At 42.0% G+C, this 26,028-nt stretch overlaps 1 protein-coding gene across 1 annotated transcript in view; it reads right to left on the bottom strand.

The window, feature by feature from the left end:
• The window catches only part of SYN3 (synapsin III), a 329,959-nt gene that overhangs the window by 227,856 nt on the left and 76,075 nt on the right, over positions 1-26,028 (bottom strand). The window contains exon 4 of the mRNA XM_073650221.1: positions 11,270-11,361. Coding sequence (XP_073506322.1) covers positions 11,270-11,361 — 92 coding nt within the window. The remainder of the gene's footprint in view (positions 1-11,269; positions 11,362-26,028) is intronic.

Raw genomic sequence — 26,028 nt, 5'->3', positions numbered from 1 at the left:
TTATACTCCAGAGCTGCACTCTCTATTCTGCTGGTGCAGTCACCGTGTACATACATTACATTACTGATCCTGAGTTACATCCTGTATTATACTCCAGAGCTGCACTCACTATTCTGCTGGTGCAGTCACTGTGTACATACATTACATTACTGATCTTGAGTTACATCCTGTATTATCCTCCAGAGCTGCACTCACTATTCTGCTGGTGCAGTCACTGTGTACATACATTACATTACTGATCCTGAGTTACATCCTGTATTATCCTCCAGAGCTGCACTCACTATTCTGCTGGTGCAGTCACTGTGTACATACATTACATTACTGATCCTGAGTTACATTCTGTATTATACTCCAGAGCTGCACTCACTATTCTGCTGGTGCAGTCACTGTGTACATACATTACTGACCTGAGAGCTGGTCCTGCGTCTCATGCCTCAGTCCAACGTCCTTAGGCCAGATCAGGCAGTGCCAGTTTTTCACCCAAATACCCAGTGTCCCACAAGATGAACCCACCTCCCCCCTTTTCCCTCCACCCAACCTAACACCTCCACCCAAACCCATATATACAATATATACAGAAACAAACAATACAATAACCACAACTGACAAAGCCCAAGTTCGGCGCCTGCAGCCCTACATCACTGTCTACTGATCAATAAAACAAAAATCTATGGTGTCAGCAGCAGCCCACCACCAGGAGAGGAGATGACCAGACTAGGGCACACTAAAAGAAAAGCCCCTCCAGAGGAGAGCGGCCCTCCGTGTACCCAGTCTCTCATACTCCAGAGAACGCACCTTCACCAGGTCACCGAGTATGGTCCTAAACACATCGTCCACTGGGAGGATTTTCCGCTGCGTCGATACTAAGCACCGTGCGTTCCACGTGTGATACCTAACCACTGCGCTAACTAGAAATAAGGTGCAGCGGTCCCGACCACCCAGGTCCCCGAATGCTCCATAGGCCCATTCCGCATAAGAGAGACCGGCCAGCCGGGGCCAGCCAATGGAGGCGCCCACCCTGTTGTACACCTCTGTGTTAAAGGGACAACGAAGCAGGAAGTGGTCCATGCTTTCAAGCATGGTACCACAATGCTCCCGAGGACAGTTCCTGTCCTCAGAGCTCCTACACTTCAGATTGTCCCTCACACACAGTTTCCCATGGAAGCAGCGCCAAGCCAAGTCCCAAACCTTCGAGGGGATCCTGATAGAATTCAAAAGATGCAGACCCACCCCAAGATCCCGAATTGGGCAATCCCTAAGCGCCAGAGGCCTCTGAAAATGGGTCAACAGAACCCTTTTGTCAAGGAGCTTCCTTGGCAGAGTCCTGACCTCCCACATTCCCAGACCCCACCGGCGAATTACCTTCAGAACCACGGTAGCGTAAGCCGGGAGATGTCCATGCGGTGTGCGGAGATCCTTCATTTGCCCTCCTGTCTCCCATTCCTGGAATAAAGGCTGAAACCATCCCTTACAGGAGAATACCCACGGAGGAGCCCTCTCTTTCCAGAGGTTTACAATATTGATCTTAATGAAGGTATTCACAAGGAATACCACAGGGTTGACCATACCCAACCCTCCTAGTCTCCTCGTACGGTAAGTAACCTCCCTCTTGACCAGGTTCAGTCTATTCCCCCATAACAGTTGAAAGAACAAACTGTAGATCCGAGTCCAGAGAGGCTCTGGCAAGATGCACACACTACCCAGATAGATCAGCAAAGGTAGCAGGTAAGTTTTGATCAGGTTTACCCTTTCCCTTAGGGTCAAAGACCAACCCTTCCATTGGTTCACCTTCTGAGTGGCGATCTCTAGCCTGCTGTCCCAATTTTGTTTGGGGTAATCCCCCTGGCCAAATTCGATGCCAAGAACTTTTGCAGAGACTTTGGGTTCTGGAAGGGTGTCCGGGAGATCAAAACCAGGATCTCCTCCTCCCAGCCAGAGACTCTCACACTTATCCCGGTTGATCTTAGACCCGGATGCCTCCGAGTAGCGATTTACCTCTGACATCAGCCATTCTGCCTCCCCATCAGAGGAAACAAAAACGGTGACGTCATCGGCATACGCCACCACTCTCAGAGTGGCTTCCGGTGCTGCCCGGTCCATCCCGATCCCAGCCAACGGTCCACGCTCCATCCTCCTAAAAAGTGGGTCAATCGCAAACACGTACAGTAGCAGGCTCAAGGGACAACCCTGGCGAACACCACACCCAACCTCAAAAGAGCTGCCAATCCAACCGTTCACAAGCGGGAAACTCTCTGCCCCAGCGTACAAGGTCTTAAGCCAATCAACAAAGCCCCCCGGCAGGCCATATCTCAGAAGGACAGACCAGAGGTACTCATGATTAACCCGATCAAACGCTTTTGCCTGGTCCAATGACAGCATGTACCCCTTCCAGTGACCAGCCCTACCATGCTCCACCGCCTCTCGGACACAGAGTACAGCACTAATTGTACTGCGGCCCAGAACAGAGCAATGCTGGGCTCCCGAAAGGAGTCGGGGCGCAGATTTCACTAGCCGATTAAACAGCACCTTTGCCAAAACCTTCCTGTCTGCATTGAGAAGCGCTATGGGACGCCAATTCTCAATGCAAGATGGGTCCTTACCCTTTGACAAGATGATCAGGGCAGACCTCCTCATTGACTTTGGCAGAGTGCCCGAGGAAAGACACTCATTGAATACCTCAGTCAAGAGGGGAACCAAGGCGTCCTTAAAGGTCTTATAGAATTCTGATGTTAAGCCATCTGGACCGGGAGATTTCTTTAGGGCAAGCCCTTCAATCGCCAACTTAACTTCCTCTTCCCTGATCATCTCTGTCAAAACGCCAAGAAAGGGGTCTACCCCTGGTTCGGGGACGGCTTCAGCCAGAAAAGCCGACATCTCATCCCAATCCAGATCCCTCTTCCCCAAGAGGTGCGAGTAGAAGGATCTGACGACCTCCAGGATCCCTGATCTGGATCTTTTCAGGGACCCCGCAGTGTCAACCAGTCCTGTAACAACTTTACTATTCACTGACATCTTGCAGTTTCTGTAAGGGTCGGGCGAGCGGTACTTCCCGTAATCCCTCTCAAAAACCAAAGATGCGTGTCTATCATACTGACACCTCATTAGCAAAGATTTCACTCTGGAGATCTCCTCGCGGCTACCTCCAGTTGAGACAAGATGCTCGAGTTTCCTCCTCAGGCCCTGATACAGGCGGTACCTGTCCAGGCTCCTGAGGCTCGAGAGCTGGCGGAAGAATCTCGCCACCCTTTTCTTAAACATCTCCCACCACTCTGACTTACTACTACAAAGATCCAGTAAGGGTACCTGGCTCTGAAGAAAATCCTCAAAGGACTGTCTTATCGCCGCTTCTTCCAAGAGAGACGAATTGAGCCTCCAAAAGCCTCTTCCCATCCGGGGGGTCTCTGTAACATTCAGGGAAAACAAAATCAAACAGTGATCGGAGAACTCCACCTCAACAACAGATACTGCTGAAGAGACGGCTTCCTCCTTTAAATAAAACCTGTCTATCCTGGACCTACAGTTACCTCTATGATAGGTGAACCCCTCGTGGCCTGGGGTGTGCCGGATGTGGACATCCACCAGGCGAGCCTCACTAGCTATACTATTAAGGGCGACGCTATCATAAGTCAGCTTGTCTCTGGAACCTCCTCTATCCCGGGGCCTCGTGACAGTGTTGAAGTCCCCTCCAAAGAAGACCTGCCGACTCGTAAAAAGGTAGGGCTTGATCCTCGTAAAGAGACACTTCCGGTCCCACTTAGATTGGGGACCATAAATGTTAATGAGCCGAAGCTCCTGTCCCTTCATGAGGACATCTAATATCAGGCACCTCCCCATTTCTAGCTCAATAACCCGTCAGTATCACCATTACCCACCTCCATCTCACCCTCCACCAAACCAGCAACCACACCACTAGACAATGAATTATCCTCATTCACCCCCACCACCACATTCATTCCTGCTGGACCAGTAACAATAGCGGATGACCTTTTGACCTCCGCATCAGGCACAAGGGGCTCAGTCACCCGAACTGGAGGCGACCTCAACCCTGGTCTTATGTGTGCCCTCCACATCATCGGTCGGTAATTTCCGCTGTTTGGCATTTGGTATAATGTGTCGCTGATCTTTAGCTGCAGTTAGGCGCCGCTGATCTTTAGCATCAGGATCTTCCGGACCAGCGACGCCAACACAAAATAGCACTTTCGTGGGAGGACCGGAACGCTCAGCCCCAACTGCCCCCTCACACTGCCGCCGCTTCTCAACTAAGTGATCAGCGGCAACAGCATTCAGAGGCGCCGAGGCTACCGGAGCTGTCCCCGACACCGGGCTGCTCCCCCCTCCCACTGAGGAGCGCACCACAGCATCGTGGCCTGATGGAACGCCCGCCGCCGGGCCGCCCTCACTGTCCAGCCTCTCGGCTGATGCACCTCCTGCTGCGTCCCCGCTACTACAAGCAGAGACGGAGCTCTGCGCCTCACTACCGCGCTCTGTAATCTCCCCGCGCCTTTGCACCGGATCCACAGCAGAACCCGGGCTGGGCTGGGCAACGGGGCTTATACAGCGAGCTGAGCCTGCCGCCGACTCAGGGGGTACAGGGAGGGGGGCATATACGTATCTTACCGCTTCCTGCAGCTTTGGCTTGGTCTTCTTTGCCTTTTTGTGGCCCCCAGGTGCCTCTTCTGGTAGATCGTCACCAAGATGGAAGTTTTGGAGGCACACTGGGGACTCCAGGAGCTTAATCTCTGCCATTAGCGCCCCTCCCTGGCCGCTGCTGTCACTGTCCTCCCCAGAGCCGACAGAACTGCGACCGGATGTCACTGTCGCCTGTCCTGCAGGGAGCTCGCTGCACGTGGCCTGCGGGTGACTTTCCAGGCTGCCAGGTGGGGCTTCCTGCTGGTCATCATCACTCTCATCATCCACCTGGCTCTCAGGCTGCAGCCCCATCTGCCTTTGCTCTCTGGTATCAGCCATTTCTCTAAAGCGGTCTTCATTTATAAGTTTTTCTTTGAAAGGACCACTCTGCTCCCTGATGGTGGCTTTCCTAAGTTCCAGGCGTTGAATTTCACTGCTCAGTCTTTTTACCTCGGCTTGGAGTTTTGCCTTCCTTGGTTTGGAGGCCCCCGTAGCTTTGGCGCTTGTGCAGCGCAGCTCCTCCCGGAGCCTCCTGATGAGCTTACTGGCATCTTCATACTCACGGAGGCGGATCATGACCCGGGAGGCATAGGTGGACACAGACTCCCGGGGTCCCTGCAGCGCACAACCCCCCTCAGGGAGGTCGGCCTCACCTCCATGAGCACTCAGCTTTCCTCCAGAAGGAGCGCCATCATACACGCCGCTGTCAGGCTTTTCCTCCATGCTGGAAGCCTTGCGGCTTCTGGGGGTCTCCACAATCCCGGGGGGAGTAGGAGCCACATTGCTGCGACTCCTGGTGCAGCGTCTCACCCCCGAGTCCTCTGATGTGCAGGCCGGTTGCTGGTTTCTTCTGCCCCCCGCCGGCCTGGTTCGGGAAGCAGAAGCCTGGGACTTGGCTCCATCACTCATCCCAGAAACCCGCTCCCTCCCTGGGAAAGAGAGAAAGCAGGTCCCCAGGTGGAGAGGTGTTGGTTTCTCAGAGATCAGGAGCTCACAGCAGGATCTGCAGCCACCACACCCGTAATCAGCACACTGACTAGCAGCTGATCAGAGCTGCACCCAGTATGCTGCTGGTGGAGTCACTGTGTACATACATTACATTACTGATCCTGAGTTACATCCTGTATTATACTCCAGAGCTGCACTCACTATTCTGCTGGTGCAGTCACTGTGTACATACATTACATTACTGATCCTGAGTTACATCCTGTATTATACTCCAGAGCTGCACTCACTATTCTGCTGGTGCAGTCACTGTATACATACATTACATTACTGATCCTGAGTTACCTCCTGTATTATACTCCAGAGCTGCACTCACTATTCTGCTGGTGCAGTCACTGTGTACGTCTATATATATAATCGTCTTATCCTGTCTGTCTGTCTGTCCTGGAAATCCCGCGTCGCTCATTGGTCCAGCAGCGGCCAATCAGCGCCGCGGGATTTCTGAAAAAAGATGGCGGCCGTTAGCGGCTCATCTGCGGGACGGGGATGCAGCCGGGAGATGACCGGCGCGAGGCGCTCATCTCCCGGCCGGTAGCAGCAGAAGGACCTCGACCGCAGGAGCCGCTGACCTCCATGCGGAAGGGAGGACCGGGGAGCGGCGCAGCGGGTCGGGATACTTCTGCTGCGAGCGCCCGCTCATGTCCCGGGTTCTCGCAGCGGAAGGAGCCGCACAGGCAGCGCCGCTCCCCGGTCCTCACCAAGACGATTCGATGATTGGTCGCGGTCTTCGGCCACGACCAATCACCGATCTTGCCGCAAAAGTTAAACACCACTGTGCTGATTGGTCGCGGACGCTATTTAAATGTGGCGCCCAAATCGGTGAGAGGTTGCGGGCAGCGTCGGCGACCAATCAGTACAGCGGTGTTTAAATGTTTCTGCAAGATCGGTGATTGGTCGCGATCTTCGGCCGCGACCAATCACTGATCTTGCCGCAAAAGTTAAACACCGCTGTGTTGATTGGTCGCGGACGCTGCCCGCGACCAATCACCGATTTGGGCGCCACATTTAAATAGCGCCCGCGACCAATGACCGATCTTGCAGACACATTTAAACACCGCTGTGCTGATTGGTCGCGGACGCTATTTAAATGTGGCGCCCAAATCGGTGATTGGTCGTGGGCAGCGTCCGCGACAAATCAGCACAGCAGTGTTTAAATGTGGCGCAAAGATCGGTGATTGGTCGCGGTCGATATTTAAATGTGGCGCCCAAATCAGTGATCAGCGGCTAGGGTGTGATGGGAGGACCGGGGAGCGGCGCTGCGGGTCGGGATACTTCTGCTCGAGCGGTCGCTCATGTCCCGGCTTCTCGCAGCGGAAGTAGCGGTACAGGCAGCGGAGCTCCCCAGTCCTCACCAATACGATTCGCTGATTGATCGCGGTCTCCGCACCCGACCAATCAGTGATCTTGGCGCTAAAGTTAACCACCGCTGTGCTGATTGGTCGCGGCCGCTGCCCGCGACCAATCAGCGATTTTGGCGCCACATTTAAACACTGCTGTGCTGATTGGTCGCGGACGCCAGCCGCGACCAATCAGCGAGATTGGCGCCAAATTTAAACAACGCTCTGCTGATTGGTCGCGGACGCCAGACGCGACCAATCAGCGAGATTGGAGCCAAATTTATACAACGCTCTGCTGATTGGTCGCGGCTGCCAGCCGCGCCCAATCAGCGAGATTGGCGCCAAATTTAAACAACGCTCTGCTGATTGGTCACGGACGCCAGCCGCGACCAATCAGCGAGATTGGCGCCAAATTTAAACAACGCTCTGCTGATTGGTCGCGGAAGCCAGACGCGACCAATCAGCAGTATTGGCACCAAATTTAAACACTGCTCTGCTGTTTAGTCGCAACCACCGGCCGTGACCAATCAGCGATATTGGCGCCAAATTTAAACACCGCTCCGCTGATTGGTCGCGGTGGCCGGCCGCGACCAATCAGCGATATTGCTGCCAAAATTAAACACCGCTCTGCTGATTGGTCGCTGTTACCGATCACGAATAATCAGCATTATTGGCGCCACATTTAAACACCGCTCTGCTGATTGGTCACGGCCGCGACCAATCACCATTATTGGCGCCAAATTTAAATACCGCTCTGCTGATTGGTCGCGACCGCCGGCCGCAACCAATCAGCATTATTGGCGCCAAATGTAAACACCGCTCTGCTGATTGCGCCCGGTCGGCCGCATACATATTCTAGAATGCCCGATGCGTTAGAATCGGGCCACCAGCTAGTCTATTATAATTATTACCTTGTTTTTTCTTCTAGCACTTTGTGAAATTGCGTCCTGCTGGGCGATACTGATCAAACATTCGTAAAAGTCATGAGTGGAAACCATAGTAAAGTAGTAGCCAGCAGCTTCTTTCCTTCTTGTTGATGGTTTCCAGGTTGCGGCATGGTATTTTTCATTGTGCAATGAACATATCTTTTAGGCTATGTGCGCACGTTCAGGATTTGAAGCAGAAATTTCCACAATGTTTCTGCATCTTCTTGGCAGGAAAAATGCTGCAGAAAAAACGTGCGGTTTTGCTGTGTTTTTTGAAGCATTTTTGTACATCAATGACTGCTTTTTGGAGCTAAATAAAGTTATTTGGTGGGACATTGCTTAAACACTTGGATTACCCTCAGAACTGGGGTGATTATATTGGTTAATTTAAATGATTAAATAATGTGTCTGTTGTATTTCAAATAAAGTGTTTGCTCTGTCTCTGTGTGTTTATTTAACTCTTTACTTTAGTTTAATTAGGTTTGGTGATGAAAGGGTCTGATTGACACCTTGTCATCACCAAACAAAAGAGCTAGGTGTCAGCTAATCCCATTCGCCCAATCTCATTAGCATTTCCATTCATGTAATTTCTGGGGCAGCTGTGAGCTGCTATTTTTAGCCTAGGAAGGTTCCATTAGGCAAACATGGTCCCTGGCTATTATTAACAGCTGACAGCTGGTTCGTTAGCCGCTACGTTCCCCCGATCAGCACTCAGCAGCGCTTTGGACGCAGCGTAGTTTTGCTGCGTCCAAAACGCGGTGTTCTAATGCCGCACTTTTGTTGTCGGTACATGTGAATCCACCGAATATAATGACACTTTAATCGGTCAAAATCTGCAGCGGAGATTTGACATGCTGCGGGTGAGTTTGGGTACGTGGCCACGGTCAGGAGCCGCAGCAGGTTTGATGCTGCGTGTTTATACAGCGTCAAACCCGCAACGTCCAGATGTTACAGCGTAGTGGATGGAATCCCTAGAAATCCCATGTCCACTATGTGTGCATCAGAGGCTGCGGATCACCCGTGGACACTGACATGCGACGCGTCTTTCAGGATCACAGCATGTCAAATTCTCTTGCAGAGTCGCTAGTCCGCGCAACAGAAATTTGACCACCAGAAAGTATTGAATGCGGTAAATCCGCACGGTTCGGTGAACACATGTGGATTCAACTGCGTTCAATAGAATGCAACGTTTTGGACGCAGCAAAAAAAAAAAAAGGGAAAAGTGGCACCGACACCGGGGGGCAGGAGGAGACACGAAAACGACACAATCTACCTCCGCTGTGCTGCAATAACACAACTTTTCCAAATATTTTCAGCTAGAGGGCACTAGAGCAACGCGAAAAATCGACACCCTTCCAGCAGAGCTCAATTGTCTAATATGATTCCTGCCACCATGCTTTACACTGCAGCTATACTCACTTTTGTGCCAATAAGGTGGCACCTTTACGATGGGGTGAAGATCTGCACTGCAATATGGCTAGGTGGGGCATGCTGGGAGTTGTAGTTTTCCTTGCTTCTACTCTGATGAACTTCCGGTCCCAGGTGCACCAATTAGTCCTCTTAGTGCAGGTATGCACTAGAGAAAATACTCCGGGTTACATCACAGAGCAGCCATCTCTGGGACACATACCTCCCATCGACTACGCGACCATTAGCCACCTTACACTATTATAGCGGCACTATTGCTCTTATGTTTACGGCTGTCACTATTATATAGACACTGATGTGACCAGTTCTACTGACATTGCTGGCACTATTATGTGGAGTGCACTCTATGGCACTATTATATGGAGACTGTATGACAGTAATATCCGGGCACCTTGTTGCTTTTAGGCACTGTATGGCACTATTATCTAGAGAGTGTACTATTAATACTGGAGAGCTATGTGGCGCTATTATTTGGTGACTGTATGGCACTATTATATGGGTCACATATGACCACTCCATTTTCAAATTCTACTGCCCCATTATTGAAGATGGATTCACAAATTTTTATACTGACTTTTAGTGGGGTCCGGTGTACCCCAATCTGGTCAGAGACCTGTGATACGAGGGGTAAAGGGTGACTGCCCCTACCTGCAGCCATGACCCTTATAATAAGCACCCCCCCCAATGACCACAGTTCAATATACTTCCTTGCTATAGCTCTGGAGAACCCCTTTAATGGTTTCCTTAAAGGATCTTTCTTTAAGGACTTTTCTTTTTGGGAGCTGTCATGGCTGATGAAGAAAAATTGAATTTTTTTTCCCATTTTTTTTTTTTTTGGATAAAATTTCAAACTATTTTCTGCCAAGAGAAGACGGTGATCGGGGTCCCGAGTCTGCGACCTGGATGTAATGACGAGTTAGCAGAGACGGGAGGGCGAGAAATTCCAGATGCTCCGTAAGACGGGCTTTGAGTCAATCGCAATGGGATCTTCACCCCCCCCAAAAAAGGACCATATGGTGTCCAAGTGGTGGGACCACAAGGGACCTACCTAGTGGTTGAAACACACATGGAGGACTCGGGTCTCCAACATACAGCTGGAGAAACACCATGGGGGAGGACGTGGAGCTCGGCGGGCGTGCGGGGACAGGCTTAGGCTGGAATGTTCAGGCCTCGGGGCTACAAGTCCTATATTAGGAGACATTCCTTCTTCTGCTGTTCCAGGACAATATAATGAAAGGGAAGGGGGGTCTCTGTCTGGGACCAGTTAAAAATATTTAGCCTTTTAACCCACCGTGTAATGGTTTATACATTGATTTCGGCCTAATCTGTATAGGGGTGTCCTAACTTTTTCCCTGAAGGATGGGGCTGCTGGATTTCAATATGTCCAATCTTTTTCGTTCGCATGTCTGGTGGGTCGGGAGCCCCTACAGAGATCATTTTTGGGGTGGGTTGTGTTTGGGCCCATGTTTTGTTTTTTTTTATCGGGTATTTGGTCGTGGAGTCGGTACGGGGAAGATCTTACACAAGAGTTGAAAAAGTAACGTCTTTCCAGTGGAGGTCTTACAGGCCTTTTTTAAAGCTCTAAGCCTCCTGTAGATAAATGATAAAACTTCCATCATCAGTCTCCACTAGGGGGAGCTCACTGCATACAGGCCTATAATAGACTTCAATGAAGAAGCTGTATGCAGTGAGCTCCTCAGCTCCCTCTAGTGGTGGATGCAGGCAGGCAAAAATGTGATCAAACCATCTCCTATTAATTGGCTCAGAAAAATGAGAATAGAGGGGTATCTACAGGATGTTATTCTCCAACGGGGTGGAGCTAATCTGTTTTGTTGTCCATTTTTTAGTTAAAGAAGGCAAGTTTTCAAATTAAAGGAAAAAGCAGAAAAATTGGTACAAAGAAGAACAAAGATATCATGTGACCATTCGGGGAACTCCTCCTACCTGACTACCTTGGTGCCGTTCCTCATGACTTGCATATCCACCATACAGCCGCCATTTACATACGACGCCAGGTTCAGCTCGGAAAATTCGGCCTAATGGAAGAAAAACTATAGTCATTTTGAATGTCATCCATTTCTGGAAAAGTTAGGTGAGAAGAAGTGTGGCCGACGTTACGACTCCTAACGGGGTTTTCTCCACATTTTATAGGGTCACAAATGCTAAAAAAAATGTTTCAAAGAATATTTACTGCTGGAAATCAGGAGAACAACCTCCATGGTGGAGATACTGATCGTCTCCCAGGTTCCCCAGACACAGAATTAACCCGAGAATTTTTGACGGGGACTTGAACTTTTATTTTAAACTTCTTAACGAACTTCCCTTTAAAGAGAAAAATACGAGTCCTGTGGGACAGAGAGTAATAAGTTCTGTCCTGTTACATCTGCTCGACTTTCACAGGAAAGGAACGTGTTTAACCCGGTAGGAGAGTTTCCTGTCAGCCGCTAAATTTAGAAAATTCGGACTTTTCTCCCCCAGTTCCAGCAGTTTCTGTAGAGAATCATCTACATTTACAGACCGCGCCAGACCACTTCACATGACAGCACGGACACTGCAAAGAAAATAACTAATATAATACTGCCCCATAGGTACAAGAATATAACTACTATAATACTGCCCCCTATGTACAAGAATATAACTACTATAATACTGCCCCCTATGTACAAGATTATAAATACTATAATACTGCCCCTATGTACAAGAATATAACTACTATAATACTGCTCCTATGTACAAGAATATAACTACTATAATACTGCTCCTATGTACAAGAATATAACTACTATAATACTGCCCCCTATGTACAAGAATATAACTACTATAATACTGCTCCTATGTACAAGAAAATAACTACTATAATACTGCCCCCTATGTACAAGAATATAACTACTATAATACTGCCCCTATGTGCAAGAATAAAACTACTATAATACTGCCCCCTATGTACAAGAATATAACTACTATAATACTGCCCCCTATGTACAAGAATATAACTACTATAATACTGCTCCTATGTACAAGAATATAACTACTATAATACTGCTCCTATGTACAAGAATGTAACTACTATAATACTGCCCCCTATGTACAAGAATATAACTACTATAATACTGCTCCTATGTACAAGAAAATAACTACTATAACACTGCCCCCTATGTACAAGAATATAACTACTATAATACTGCCCCTATGTGCAAGAATAAAACTACTATAATACTGCCCCCTATGTACAAGAATATAACTACTATAATACTGCCCCCTATGTACAAGAATATAACTACTATAATACTGCTCTTATGTACAAGAATATTACTACTATAATACTGCCCCTATGTACAAGAATATAACTACTATACTACTCCCCCTATGTACAAGAATATAACTACTATAATACTGCCCCCTATGTACAAGAATATAACTACTATAATACTGCCCCCTATGTACAAGAATATAACTACTATACTACTCCCCCTATGTACAAGAATATAACTACTATAATACTGCTCCTATGTACAAGAATATAACTACTATAATACTGACCCTATGACCAAGAATATAACTACTATAATACTGCTCCTATGTACAAGAATATAACTACTATACTACTCTCCCTATGTACAAGAATATAACTACTATAATACTGCCCCCTATGTACAAGAATATAACTACTATAATACTGCTCCTATGTACAAGAATATTACTACTATAATACTGCTACTATGTACAAGAATATAACTACTATAATACTGCCCCCTATGTACAAGAATATAACTACTATAATACTGCTCCTATGTACAAGAATATAACTACTATAATACTGCTCCTATGTACAAGAATATAACTACTATAATACTGCTCCTATGTACAAGAATATAACTACTATAATACTGCTCCTATGTACAAGAATATAACTACTATAATACTGCTTCTATGTACAAGAATATAACTACTATAATACTGCCCCCTATGTACAAGAATATAACTACTATAATACTGCCCCCTATGTACAAGAATATAACTACTATAATACTGCCCCTATGTATAAGAATATAACTACTATAATACTGCCCCCTATGTACAAGAATATAACTACTATAATACTGCCCCCTATGTACAAGAATATAATTACTATAATACTGCCCCTATATAATACTGCTCCCTATGTACAAGAATATAACTACTATAATACTGCTCCTATGTACAAGAATATAACTACTATAATACTGCTCCTATGTACAAGAATATAACTACTATAATACTGCCCCCTATGTACAAGAATATAACTACTGTAATACAGCTGCTATGTACAAGAATATAACTACTATAATACTGCTCCTATGTAAAAGAATATAACTAATATAATACTGCTCCTATGTACAAGTATATAACTACTATAATACTGCTCCTATGTACAAGAATATAACTACTATAATACTGCCCCTATGTACAAGAATATAACTACTGTAATACTGCTCCCTATGTACAAGAATATAACTACTGTAATACAGCTGCTATGTACAAGAATATAACTACTATAATACTGCTCCTATGTATAAGAATATATCTACTATAATACTGCTCCTATGTATAAGAATACAACTACTATAATACTGCCTCTATGTACAAGAATATAACTACTATAATACTGCCCCTATGTACAAGAATATAACTACTATAATACTGTCTCCTATGTAGAAGAATATAACTACTATAATACTGCCCCTATGTACAAGAATATAACTACTATAATACTGCCCCCTATGTGCAAGAATATAACTACTATAATACTGCTCCCTATGTACAAGAATATAACTACTATAATACTGCTCCCTATGTACAAGAATATAACTACTATAATACTGTCTCCTATGTACAAGAATATAACTACTATAATACTGCTCCCTATGTACAAGAATATAACTACTATAATACTGCTCCCTATGTACAAGAATACAACTACTATAATACTGTCTCTATGTACAAGAATATAACTACTATAATACTGCCCCTATGTACAAGAATATAACTACTATAATACTGTCTCCTATGTAGAAGAATATAACTACTATAATACTGCTCCCTATGTACAAGAATATAACTACTATAATACTGCCTCTATGTACAAGAATATAACTACTATAATACTGCCCCTATGTACAAGAATATAACTACTATAATACTGTCTCCTATGTAGAAGAATATAACTACTATAATACTGCCCCCTATGTACAAGAATATAACTACTATAATACTGCCCCCTATGTACAAGAATATAACTACTATAATACTGCCCCCTATGTACAGGAATATAACTACTATAATACTGCCCCTATATACAAGAATATAACTACTATAATACTGCCCCTATGTACAAGAATATAACTACTATAATACTGTCTCCTATGTAGAAGAATATAACTACTATAATACTGCCCCCTATGTACAAGAATATAACTACTATAATACTGCTCCCTATGTACAAGAATATAACTACTATAATACTGCCTCTATGTACAAGAATATAACTACTATAATACTGCCCCTATGTACAAGAATATAACTACTATAATACTGTCTCCTATGTAGAAGAATATAACTACTATAATACTGCCCCCTATGTACAGGAATATAACTACTATAATACTGCCCCTATGTACAAGAATATAACTACTATAATACTGCCCCCTATGTACAAGAATATAACTACTATAATACTGCCCCTATGTACAAGAATATAACTACTATAATACTGCTCCCTATGTACAAGAATATAACTACTATAATACTGCTCCCTATGTACAAGAATATAACTACTATAATACTGCTCCCTATGTACAAGAATATAACTACTATAATACTGCCCCTATGTACAAGAATATAACTACTATAATACTGCCCCTATGTACAAGAATATAACTACTATAATACTGCCCCTATATACAAGAATATAACTACTATAATACTGCCCCTATGTACAAGAATATAACTACTATAATACTGCCCTATGTACAAGAATATAACTACTATAATACTGCTCCCTATGTACAAGAATATAACTACTATAATACTGCCCCTATGTACAAGAATATAATTTGTGTAATACAGATGTGAGTGGTGACAATTATTAGGATCCATCTTCTTCCTCCCGGGAGACACATGTTGCTCATTTGCACAGATTGGAGTCTAAGTGTAAAGAACCACAAGATGTAGCTGAATTCTGGCAATAATAGAAGAAAAAAATTGTAGAATAATAGAAGAAAAAAATTGTAGAGAAAACCGCAGGTCCAAAAGTGACTCTTTCCAGGAACTCCTTGGAGCAGGAACACTTTTTTTGGTCACGTCCTCATCTGTTTCTCCTTTTTATCTATCTGAAAAGCCGAGGTTTTGGCTAAAGAGCAAAATGTGGTTACAATGTGGCGATATCACTAGTATGGGATCCTGGCTTATAGGCAGATTTTACTTTCAAGATACATTTCAGTGGAGCTTTATCTCAATTAGCCTCATTCATTTCTTATTAGATCTTGGCAGACCTCAGAAATTCATTTTCTTGCAACAAAGGGAAAAAATTATCTTCTAACACATACAGTTACAAGAAATTCTGCTCCGTGAGGCAGCCACTAGAGGGAGCTCACTGCATACAGTTACAAGAAATTCTGCTGCCTGAAGCAACCACTAGAGGGAGCTCACTGCATACAGTTACAAGAAATTCTGCTCCCTGAGGCAGCCACTAGAGGGAGCTCACTGCATACAGTTACAAGAAACTCTGCTGCCTGAAGCAACCACTAGAGGGAGCTCACTGCATACAGTTACAAGAAATTCTGCTGCCTGAAGCAACCACTAGAGGGAGCTCACTGCATACAGTTACAAGAAATTCTGCTGTCTGAAGCAGCCACTAGAGGGAGCTCACTGCATACAATTACAACAAATTCTGCTGCCTGAAGCCACCACTAGAGGGAGCTCACTGCATACAGTAACAAGAAACTCTGCTGCCTGAAGCAACCACTAGAGGGAGCTCACTGCATACAGTTACAAGAAATTCTGCTGCCTGAAGCAACCACTAGAGGGAGCTCACTGCATACAGTTACAAGAAATTCTGCTGTCTGAAGCCACCACTAGAGGGAGCTCACTGCATACAGTAGCAAGAAATTCTACTGTCTGAAGCAGCCACTAGAGGGAGATCACTGCATACAGTTACAAGAAATTCTGCTGCCTGAAGCAGCCACTAGAGGGAGCTCACAGCATACAGTTACAAGAAATTCTGCTGTCTGAAGCCACCACTAGAGGGAGCTCACTGCATAGTTACAAGAAATTCTACTGTCTGAAGCAGCCACTAGAGGGAGCTCACTGCATACAGTTACAAGAAATTCTGCTGCCTGAAGCCACCACTAGAGGGAGCTCACTGCATACAATTTTAGTATACAGTCAGCACCTCTGCTCCCTCTAGTGCCGACTGCAGGCAGACAGAAACCACTTTCTCTGCTCTATAGTGCACCTTCGCCCTTAGTCTCCGGCCTCTGCTGATTCTCGCAGTGCACCGATGTTTCCTAATGATCAGCGGTATCCTTGTAAATAATTGCACCCTCACTCCTTGAAATCTCAGTAATCTCCCCAGATTGTGCCATTTGTCTCAGCCCAAGTTGGTTATTTGCTAATTATGGGAGGTATTTTATAACTTTCTATATGGCCGCCCCAGGGCCGGACTGTCCGCAGGTCGTGCATTACTCTGGCGCCTGGTTTACCATCCCAGCTTACAAGCGGCCAGTCCGAAGAACAATGGGACAGATTTTTTGTCTAGATTAAAATGCACCAAATTTTTACAAATTTTGTCGTATCAAGCTTTGAGCCTGTTTATTATGTGCTTCACACTATTTTCAGAGCTTATTGGACAAGCAGGCATGGCTAAAGGAAAGACGGGCATCTTAAAATACGTATGTTTGTGACAATTCCCCCCAAGAATAAGTGTAAAGTTTGACAAAAGTGTCCCTGAGAAATAAGCAAAAAAATCATCCCAGGGTCTCTGCTTGTATAGACAAACCATGTCATAATTTTATCTTCCATAATGCCGCAATATAGTGCTAAGATAATACCCTGAAACACATCCTATATAATATCTCTAAATAGTGCCCAAATAATGTGCAACATCCAAATAATACACCATGAAACAGCCACTATCATACTACCACCTATACAATACATAATACCGCCATATAGTGCTAAGATAATACATCTAAACACAGCCTACGTAGTATCACTAGACAGCGCCCAAATAATATGCAATATTCAAATAATACTCCATGAAACAATCACTATAATACTACCACCTACACAACACATATCGCCATATAATGCCAAGATTATGCAGACAATTAAAACCTATATAATTTCGCTAAATACTGCCCAAATAATGTGCAATATCCAAATAATACACCATGAAACAGACACGATAATACTACCACCTATATAGCTCATAATACCGCTATATAGAGCTAGAATAATACTGCCAAACGCCGCCTATATATTACCACTATTTGATGCCCATATAGTGTGCAATATCCAAATGATACTCCAAGAAACAGCCACAATAATACTACCAACTATACAGCACATAATACCGCCATATAGGGCCAGGATAATACTGCCAAACACAGCCTATATAGTACCACTAAATACTGCCCAAATAACGTGGAATATCCAAATAATACTCCATTAAACAGCCACTATAATAATAATAATAGGTATAAACCACATAATATTGCCACATAATTTCTACATAATGCTGCCATACATATCTTGTACAATACCACCATTTAGTGCCCAAATACTATGCCGTATCCAAATACACATTCAGAGCTTACATAATCTATTACTGCAAAATACTGCCATATTGTTCCTACATTATACCACTATACCCCGCTAATGTAATGCCTAAATTTAATACCCAAATAATATGCAATATCCCAATAATACTGCCCATATAATACTACCACTTACATCCCATGTTATATCGCCACACAGTTGTTACATAATACTGCCATATATTGATTTTCTCCCAGGTTTCCCAGAGAAAGATAAGGGCTAATTTCTAGTATTGTCATTCTAAGATACTTTACATGACTCCAGGCAGCAGAGACCCCTCTGCTGCAAACAGATAATTAAAGTGGGTTACCTTCTGGATCGCAGACACAAACTCCATCCCAGCTTGCAGAAGAATGTGGGAGGTGACAGATTTATGGTCCTTGCCTCTCTATGTCACATAACTGCAAACAGATTTCTTTGAGCTCCTTTGTTCCCCTTTCTAAATTATGAATATTGTTTTTTTTTTAAGAACAGCCAGGGTCCAACGGTTATGGCAGACATATTTCCGGAATTGTGACAGAGTGGCAAAGATAACGAGCTAACATTACTGGGTGGTCGCCGCATCAGTCCCAAATGAAAATCTGATAGATGGATAACAATATCTATGCCATGTTTCCTATCTAAGAAAAACTAAAATCATGATAGGGAATCTGACATTAATATTTCCTGCCTGGGAACTTCAGGGGCGAAGATATCCTGAAAGTTGAAGATCTCTTAATTTCTGAGACCCTTGCCACATCCCATGACTAGCCCCCATATGAGGTCATCCAGGGAAGGTATGTGGGCTTGGTTTTTATGCCATGTTTCAAATCTATGGGAAGCTAAAATCATATGAGGAAATATTACATTAATATCTCCCGCCTGAGACCTCCAGGGGAGAAGATATCCTTAAATTTGGAGATCGCTTAATTTTTGGGACCCTAGCCACATCCTAAGACTAGACCTCATATGAGGTTAACCAACAAAAACAAATTTTGAGTTTTTGTCATTGTCTGTCCAGGAAGATACAGTGCACGGTGGTTCTGTACCATTTCCCTAAAAAAGGAGTGCTTCCCTCCACTACGATATGAGCCACATCTGTGACATCAGGTTTAGTACTTTTCTAACTTATCCCTTTTTATTTTATGAAATTGTACATATCGTACTGTTTTGTTCAAACTTTGTATCATCTTTACATATTTTTATAAACATTGCCTACTTTTATATATAAAAATGAATAGCTTAGTTCCCGTTGCTCTATAAACTGCACCCCGGAAGCCATACGTTATCTGTAACGGGTGCCCAATCGGCCTGTATAAATGATTGGTAGCAGCTAGTTCCTTAGGTGGACAGAAAATGTAATAAGGTTATGAAGGTCATGAAGGGGGAGATTTATCAAACATGGTGTAAAGTGAAACTGGCTCAGTTGCCCCTAGCAACCAATCAGTTTCCACTTTTCATACCTCACAGACTCTTTGGAAAATAAAAGGTGGAATCTGATTGGTTGCTAAGGGCAACTGAGCCAGTTTCACATATCTAGTTTTCACAGATAGATCTCCCCCAAATCTGTTTTCTTTTCAGATAATTCAGATAACACATAATGGCAAATAGTTTAAATACAGATCAAAGAAAATGGATTTTAACAGAGTATTGGAAATCTCAAAATGCTGAAACCGTTGGAGCAAATTGGGTTGAAACATTTGGTACTCAAGCCCCAAAGAGACGAACCATTTACCGCATTCGTGACAAATTCAATGCCACTGGCTCAATCCTTAATGCTCCAAAAACTGGTCGACCCCAAACAGTCTGTGCAGAAGATAATAAACAACTTGTTGCTGAAACATTTGTTCAGAGTCCAAAAAAGTCCCCAGAAGAGCCTCTGTGGAATTGGGAATTTCACAAGCTTCTATCATGCCAATCCTGAAATCTATTGGGTGGAAAGCTTATCGTTCACGTCTAATTCATGGTTTATTGGAGGATGATCCAGACAGGCGGCTGCAATTTAGTGTTTGATAAATCTCCCCTTTCATAACCTTATTACACTTTCTGTCCACCTACTTTTGGACCACCCTGTATATTCCATGTGTTGGAATCGGAGGTGTACATACCATACGCTCACTGTGAGTTTCCCAATAACTGACCTAGTGGTGCAAGCAGCTGTGGCCTCGTCCATCACTCGTCAGTCAATTGCGAAATTGTCCTGACGATTGGAGGCAGCGGAGTGATGTTCCTCCGACAAACTGGTGGCAGCGGTGAGATCTGCGCGATCTCCCTGTTGTTCAACCTGACAAGTATGATGCACAGTAGATTTCCCTCAATGAGGCCATATTATGGCGTCATTTTTCCCACACCCTCCTATGTTTATTCTCTTGCTGCAGTCGGCTCGGCTGTCACATTAGGATATCCTCCTGACGTCCTGTACACTGATGAGCGGTGAAGCCCCACCAGAATTATTAGTACTGGATCTCACGGCGGTTCGTGGGTCCTGCGGCTTTGGGGTGGGGGGCGTCAGGCAGAGGTTATGATGACATATATCCTCAGACTGTGTACGAAATGTGTTTACACTACTAATTATATCTCGTACTCAGCTCCCACGGTCCACAGTGCACCATCCTGTCACTACCCGCCACACACATAGTCGGAGGATGCCGCCAATACGGTCCCAAAATAGAGAAGTTATTTTCTGTATACAATAGATAAATATAGAAAAATCACCGAGGTCAAAGCTGCTATACAGATCGTATGTAATAATGTGCGACGGTAGCATGCGGTACAATTTATTATACTCCTGACTGGGGATGGTCACTAAAGAAGCAGAAACCGAACATGTCCACAGGGAGGAGAATAATGAAGAAAGGAGAAGCTGACCGCAAACATTGCTGAAATGGATTTTATCATAAAGCTCCTGTCCTGATGTCACACAGAATATAACTACTATAATACTACTCCTATGTACAAGAATATAACTACTATAATACTGCTCCCTATGTACAAGAATATAACTACTATAATACTGCTCCTATGTACAAGAATATAACTACTATAATACTACTCCTATGTACAAGAATATAACTACTATAATACTGCTCCTATGTACAAGAATATAACTACTATAATACTGCCCCCATGTACAAGAATATAACTACTATAATACTGCTCCCTATGTACAAGAATATAACTACTATAATACTGCCCCTATGTACAAGAATATAACTACTAAAATACTGCTCCTATGTACAAGAATATAACTACTATAATACTGCTCCTATGTACAAGAATATAACTACCAAAATACTGCTCCTATGTAAAAGAATATAACTAATATAATACTGCTCCTATGTACAAGAATATAACTACTATAATACTGCTCCCTATGTACAAGAATATAACTACTATAATACTGCCCCTATGTACAAGAATATAACTACTGTAATACTGCCCCTATGTACAAGAATATAACTACTATAATACTGCCCCTATGTACAAGAATATAACTACTATAATACTGCCCCTATGTACAAGAATATAACTACTATAATACTGCCCCTATGTACAAGAATATAACTACTATAATACTGCTCCTATGTACAAGAATATAACTACTATAATACTGCCCCCATGTACAAGAATATAACTACTATAATACTGCTCCCTATGTACAAGAATATAACTACTATAATACTGCTCCCTATGTACAAGAATATAACTACTAGAATACTGCTCCTATGTACAAGAATATAACTACTATAATACTGCTCCTATGTACAAGAATATAACTACTAAAATACTGCTCCTATGTAAAAGAATATAACTAATATAATACTGCTCCTATGTACAAGAATATAACTACTATAATACTGCTCCCTATGTACAAGAATATAACTACTATAATACTGCCCCTATGTACAAGAATATAACTACTGTAATACTGCCCCTATGTACAAGAATATAACTACTATAATACTGCCCCTATGTACAAGAATATAACTACTATAATACTGCCCCTATGTACAAGAATATAACTACTATAATACTGCCCCTATGTACAAGAATATAACTACTATAATACTGCTCCTATGTACAAGAATATAACTACTAAAATACTGCTCCTATGTAAAAGAATATAACTAATATAATACTGCTCCTATGTACAAGAATATAACTACTATAATACTGCTCCTATGTACAAGAATATAAATACTATAATACTGCCCCTATGTACAAGAATATAACTACTATAATACTGCTCCCTATGTACAAGAATATAACTACTATAATACTGCTCCCTATGTACAAGAATATAACTACTAATACTGCTCCTATGTACAAGAGCATACCTAAAATACTGCTCCTATGTAAAAGAATATAACTAATATAATACTGCTCCTATGTACAAGAATATAACTACTATAATACTGCTCCTATGTACAAGAATATAACTACTATAATACTGCCCCCTATGTACAAGAATATAACTACTATAATACTGCTCCTATGTACAAGAATATAACTACTATAATACTGCCCCCTATGTACAAGAATATAACTACTATAATACTGCCCCCTATGTACAAGAATATAACTACTATAATACTGCTCCCTATATACAAGAATATAACTACTATAATACTGCTCCTATGTACAAGAATATAACTACTATAATACTGCTCCTATGTACAAGAATATAACTACTAAAATACTGCTCCTATGTAAAAGAATATAACTAATATAATACTGCTCCTATGTACAAGAATATGACTACTATAATACTGCTCCCTATGTACAAGAATATAACTACTATAATACTGCCCCTATGTACAAGAATATAACTACTGTAATACTGCCCCTATGTACAAGAATATAACTACTATAATACTGCCCCTATGTACAAGAATATAACTACTATAATACTGCCCCTATGTACAAGAATATAACTACTATAATACTGCCCCTATGTACAAGAATATAACTACTATAATACTGCTCCTATGTACAACAATATAACTACTAAAATACTGCTCCTATGTACAAGAATATAACTACTATAATACTGCCCCTATGTACAAGAATATAACTACTATAATACTGCTCCTATGTACAACAATATAACTACTAAAATACTGCTCCTATGTAAAAGAATATAACTAATATAATACTGCTCCTATGTACAAGAATATAACTACTATAATACTGCTCCTATGCACAAGAATATAACTACTATAATACTACCCCTATGTACAAGAATATAACTACTATAATACTGCTCCCTATGTACAAGAATATAACTACTATAATACTGCTCCCTATGTACAAGAATATAACTACTATAATACTGCTCCTATGTACAAGAATATAAATACTATAATACTGCTCCTATGTACAAGAATATACCTACTAAAATATTGCTCCTATGTAAAAGAATATAACTAATATAATACTGCTCCTATGTACAAGAATATAACTACTATAATACTGCCCCTATGTACAAGAATATAACTACTATAATACTGCCCCCTATGTACAAGAATATAACTACTATAATACTGCCCGCTATGAACAAGTATATAACTACTATAATACTGCTCCTATGTAAAAGAATAAAACTAATATAATACTGCCCCCTATGTATAAGAATATAACTACTATAATACTGCTCCTATGTAAAAGAATATAACTAATATAATACTGCCCCTATTTACAAGAATATAGCTACTATAATACTGCTCCTATGTATAAGAATATAACTACTATAATACTGCTCCTATGTATAAGAATACAACTGCTATAATACTGCCTCTATGTACAAGAATATAACTACTATAATACTGCTCCTATGTACAAGAATATAACTACTATAATACTGCTCCTATGTACAAGAATATAACTACTATAATACTGCCCCCTATGTACAAGAATATAACTACTATAATACTGCTACTATGTATAAGAATACAACTACTATAATACTGCCTCTTTGTACAAGAATATAACTACTATAATACTGCCCCTATGTACAAGAATACAACTACTATAATACTGCCCCCTATGTACAAGAATATAACTACTATAATACTGCTACTATGTATAAGAATACAACTACTATAATACTGCCTCTTTGTACAAGAATATAACTACTATAATACTGCCCCTATGTACAAGAATACAACTACTATAATACTGCCCCCTATGTACAAGAATATAACTACTATAATACTGCTCCTATGTATAAGAATATAACTACAATAATACTGCTCCTATGTACAAGAATATAACTACTATAATACTGCCCCTATGAACAAGAATATAACTACTATAATACTGCCCCATATGTACAAGAAGATAACTACTATAATACTGCCCCCTATGTACAAGAATATAACTGCTATAATACTGCTCCTATGTATAAGAATACAACTACTATAATACTGCCTCTATGTTCAAGAATATAACTACTATAATACTGCCCCTACGTACAAGAATACAACTACTATAATACTGCCCCCTATGTACAAGAATATAACTACTGTAATACTGCTCCTATGTATAACAATATAACTACTATAATACTGCCCCCTATGTACAAGAATATAACTACTATAATACTGCTCCCTATGTACAAGAATATAACTACTATAATACTGCCCCTATGTACAAGAATATAACTACTATAATACTGCTCCTATGTACAAGAATATAACTACTATAATACTGCTCCTATGTACAACAATATAACTACTATAATACTGCCCCCTATGTACAAGAATATAACTACTATAATACTGCCCCCTATGTACAAGAATATAACTACTATAATACTGCCCCCTATGAACAAGAATATAGCTACTATAATACTGCTCCCTATATACATTATATATATATATATATATATATATATATATATTTTGTGTTTTGTATCTTTTTGCTAGTGTGAACATGCTCTTATTTCTTGCATGTGTACCATCTTAGACCTCAGTTCACATTGCTTGGTTTTTTGTTTTTTTTCCCCTATATCCAAGAATATAACTACTATAATACTGCTCCTATGTGCAAGAATATAACTACTATAATACTGCCCCTTATGTACAAGAATATAACTACTATAATACTGCCCCCTATGTACAAGAATATAACTACTATAATACTGCCCCCTATGTACAGGAACATAACTGCTATAATACTGCCCCTATGTACAAGAATATAACTACTATAATACTGCCTCCTATGTAAAAGAATATAGCTAATATAATACTGCCCCCTATGTACAAGAATATAACTACTATAATACTGCTCCTATGTATAAGAATATATCTACTATAATACTGCTCCTATGTATAAGAATACAACTGCTATAATACTGCCCCCTATGTACAAGAATACAACTACTATAATACTGCTCCTATGTACAAGAATATAACTATTATAATACTGTTCCTATGTATAAGAATACAACTACTATAATACTGCCCCTATATACAAGAATATAACTACTATAATACTGCCCCTATGTACAAGAATATAACTACTATAATACTTCCTCCTATGTACAAGAATATAACTACTATAATACTGCTCCTATGTATAAGAATACAACTACTATAATACTGCCCCCTATGTACAAGAATATAACTACTGTAATACTGCCCCCTGTGTACAAGAATATAACTACTATAATACTGCCCCCTATGTACAAGAATATAACTACTATAATACTGCTCCCTATGTACAAGAATATAACTACTATAATACTGCTCCTATGTATAAGAATACAACTACTATAATACTGCCCCCTATGTACAAGAATATAACTACTGTAATACTGCCCCCTGTGTACAAGAATATAACTACTATAATACTGCCCCCTATGTACA

This window comes from Phyllobates terribilis, unplaced genomic scaffold (assembly GCF_046119375.1).
Source record: "Phyllobates terribilis strain yellow unplaced genomic scaffold, ASM4611937v1 Scaffold_10__3_contigs__length_209671492, whole genome shotgun sequence".
NCBI classification, from domain to species: domain Eukaryota; kingdom Metazoa; phylum Chordata; class Amphibia; order Anura; family Dendrobatidae; genus Phyllobates; species Phyllobates terribilis.
Note: the sequence above shows the minus strand (reverse complement) of the source record. Positions and strands in the feature narration are given on the sequence as shown.